At 41.2% G+C, this 3892-nt stretch overlaps 1 protein-coding gene across 1 annotated transcript in view; it reads right to left on the reverse strand.

The window, feature by feature from the left end:
* The window catches only part of LOC125178528 (low-density lipoprotein receptor-related protein 4-like), a gene marked incomplete at both ends in the record, with an annotated part of 15983 nt that extends 12699 nt beyond the window's left edge, over nucleotides 1-3284 (reverse strand). Inside the window, 3 exons of the mRNA XM_047882491.1 lie at nucleotides 1586-1693; nucleotides 1957-2060; nucleotides 3135-3284. Of these exons, the coding sequence (XP_047738447.1) occupies nucleotides 1586-1693; nucleotides 1957-2060; nucleotides 3135-3284 (362 nt within the window). The remainder of the gene's footprint in view (nucleotides 1-1585; nucleotides 1694-1956; nucleotides 2061-3134) is intronic.
* Nucleotides 3285-3892: the final 608 nt, after the last annotated feature.

The raw sequence follows: 3892 nt of genomic DNA on the forward strand, positions 1-3892 counted from the left end.
CTCGTCACTCATGTCACTCATGTCACTCACGTCACTCACGTCACTCACGTCACTCTCGTCACTCATGTCACTCACGTCACTCACGTCACTCTCGTCACTCACGTTACTCACATCAACTAGTCTGGGATCAACTAGTGGAGGTCAACTAGTGGAGGTCAGAGAAGTAGCGTGTGGCATACATGCACTAGTGAGGTCACTAGTGACACACTAGTAGAGCACTAGCAAGGAATGCACTTCAGATTAAGTCACTAGTGGCAACAACAGAAGTGCCGGCACCCTGCACCACTAGTGGCCACCAATAGAAACATGCGCTACTAGTGGCCACTATGAGGTCATACACCACTAGTGGCCACCAGGGAACGCTACTAGGGATCTACTAGTGGCGACCAAGATACGCTACTAATCAGCTACTAGTGGCCACCAGGAGACCGGAGGACTAAAAGTGGCCACCAGGGTACGCTACTAGTTAGCTACTAGTGGCCACTAGTGGCGGCCAGTGGACATACAAGGTCCAGTGACCAGAGGCCGTCCCTGAGCTGGCGGTCCAGGGGGGCGGTGACAGAGAGACACAGTCAGACAAGGTGCTGGTGACACTAGTGGTAGTGACACTAGTGGTAGTGACACTAGTGGTAGTGACACTAGTGGTAGTGACACTAGTGGTAGCGCAAAATGGTGTGCCGAATGCTCTCATAGGGGATGGTTGTGTGGAGCCGCCGCCCATGAATGTCACGTATCTCCACTGAATATACGGTTAATTCGCCCAGCTGTTCTGCGGACCGTTATGTTGTTAAATTAGTCAATGGATTTCATGAGGTGAAAAGTGTTTCTTGATGAAATAGCGCTGAGATACGTTTCCTATGCCTCCAATAGAGAAATATATTTAGAATTCTAAAAATGCGATTAAGTCAGTGCTAATATTTGACGGCCGATTCTAACATTTTCATATGAGGTAGAAAACTTAATCAAAGCAGTTTCGGACGAGGAAATCCGACGTGCGATATAAATATATTAATATTGAAATAAGTTATAAATATATTTATATTTAATCAGGGAAGAAGATAAATTTCTAATAAACGCGTTTTTAAATGGTTTGTGAACGTTTATATGCTATCAAATACTCGTGGTTTCGTGTTTCAACTCACTGCTGTTCTTTTGTCAATAGTAATGTTAACGAGCGACGTCTATACCATTCATTCACACAAGAAGTTGCTCATAAAATCAAGAATATATTCTTTATTTATTCTAGGACGCTCATATGAATACCACGTGCAACACAAAGCAAAAACTGCGACGCTATGTAACTGCCGTCTTCGTAGCTGAGTGGACTAAGGTGCCTGCTCGCGAGCGTCCGATTGCAGTCTTGGCAGAGGTTCGAATCTCGGCGGTGAATCATAGTTTCTTCAACCAGAGTTAAACAGAGGTGAGAGCAAAGAAAGTAGGTTCATGATGCCTATACATACCAATATAAATTGTGTGACCAGGGAGGGTGGAGCACACTTAGCCATCATATTAATTTAATACCTAAGCCGACTCATGGTGTGATGACACACACACTTACTGACTCATCACATCAGCGTGTACTCACAATGCTTCTCATCACTCCAGTCCCCGCAGTTGTTGTGCCATCTGTCGCATTCATGACGCTTGTGGATGCATCTGCCGTCGCCACACACGAAATGGTCGCCGGTGCAGCCTGCGATAAATCAAGGAAGTCTTGAAAGCCCCAGAAGAGGTTTAATTCGATAACTCGACTTAGTCATAGCATGCATGGGAAACAATGAAAATAATTCGATAGCGAAACGTTATAATTTAATGTAATCCAGGGATACTTATATTTGTTAATTTTGTTATTCGTGAAAAAAATTGAATGTTAAGAGCAGAAACAGATCATCATATTAACTCGAAATAAAAGACAGTATAATTGCGCGGAAGCGTTTGACTCATCAGGCAACTCACAGTCGCGCTCGTCGCTGTCGTCGTCGTCGCCACACTGGTTGTATCCGTTGCACCGACCCTGGATTATGCAGTTGCCGGTGTTGTAGCACTTGAAACTGTCAGAGCTGCACGGGCCTGCAATCACAAGTAATGCGGTAGGTTATGTTAAGGCCATAATTGAGAAAGTGTGAACACGGAAGATAAATCTTTGGAGATCACGAAGTAATCTTTTATTATACCCTGTGTATTATACTTGTGACATGTAGTTTATGCTGTGTAATAAATCTTTTTTGCCATATACTGATTATTCCGGATGTCGATCTCAAGTATGTTCTATATACAGGGTTTACAAAATAATTTAGAAATGGCCTTGGATTTGCAATACCTGGTGAAAAATTGAGGCTCATTCTATTATTTCAACGGATTTTACTGCACTTCCGTAAGCGAAATTTTCGCACCTGATGGTTATCGAAATAAGGTGGAAGATTTGGGGAGAAGCGAGTGGTTCATTAGCCGGGCTGGAGCTGAGCTTACCACAGAGTGAGCGTTTAGTTATAAAAAGATTTAATTGAAGGAGGGATTACCAAGAGAATATGGCGCCTCTCTAGTGTGTCAGACAAATATTTTAGGCGATAACTGATGACAATTGTTCTAAGCAATTACTGATGAAAATTTTTCTAAGCGATAACTGATGTCAATTATTCTGAGCGATAACTGATGACAATTGCTCAAATCACAAGTAATGCGGTAAAGAATTTTCATATCCTGATTTAAAAATGCTAATGTGAGTATTCAATTTTTTGTGGTCACGATGTGATTGCTCTTTTTCAATTCAATTTTTGTGTATTCAATGATATTATAACTTTAAATAATTTTCTCAATAGAATTTATTTATATCCAAGAAAGGATGAAGACTTTGGGGCGTCTGTTTCGGTTATTAGCGTTGGTGTTTGGGCTATTAGACGGGCTGCATATTAGCTTATCCCGGAATGAGTAACTTGAATAAGATTTTATTTAATGAGGAGGGAAGTGATTACGAAGGGAATGTATGTGCAGTCATGTATGGGATTGCAGAAAATAATAATGCTGTTATGAAGGTATAACAAGTTATGCCGAGAAAGCAAAGGTCAGAGCAATGTACTGCCAGTTATTTTAATTCAATTCATATTAACCACAAGGAACCGCACCTAGAGACTCACCCTGACGTGCGCATGCAGAAGCTGTGGTTGCCGCGGCTGCCAGGAGCAGCAGCAGCCTGCAGCAGCTGCTCGTGCCCTGCAGAGCTACAAGAGCTGTGAGTGACGTCGCCTGATAAGCACTGGTGTTTGCTAACATTCTTGCTATCACAACTGCGAGCATAAAATTAACCTTTAACAATGATTAACCTGATGCCAGTTGACTTCATGGCTGCAGGACATCGACGGGGGCGCCCATTGAACGCTTGCATTGTTGTGCTCATAAGTAAATATCAGTGCAGAATGTAGGTAATCAGTGCAGGTAATAATCCCTAACCCGAATTATTCCTAACAGAATAATTATAGTATTAATGTCACTTATTTGCTTTAATCGCAAGTTGACTAAAAATTTAAAAGCAAAGAATATTCCACAAAAATTCATATCTTTATAGAAAACGTTTCGGAGTCCAGCTCCATCGTCAGTTCGTAGAATCTAGAATATACATAGATTGTAAATTTAGGTTCTAATTGTGTTCTGTGCTTTCAATTGTATTAACTTGTGACTTTCTATGTATATTCTAGATTCTACGAACTGACGATGGAGCTGGACTCCGAAACGTTTTCTATAAAGATATGAATTTTTGTGGAATATTCTTTGCTTTCAAATTTTTAGTCAGAATAATTATATTTCGTAAATATCACAACTCGAATTTAAATGTCACTAAATAACTGACTATTCACAGAACGTTCACCAAAAGTCAGGTGCAAAGTTCTTCACGACC

The sequence above is a fragment of the Hyalella azteca genome, unplaced genomic scaffold (assembly GCF_000764305.2).
Source record: "Hyalella azteca isolate HAZT.00-mixed unplaced genomic scaffold, Hazt_2.0.2 contig10596, whole genome shotgun sequence".
Lineage (NCBI taxonomy): Eukaryota > Metazoa > Arthropoda > Malacostraca > Amphipoda > Hyalellidae > Hyalella > Hyalella azteca.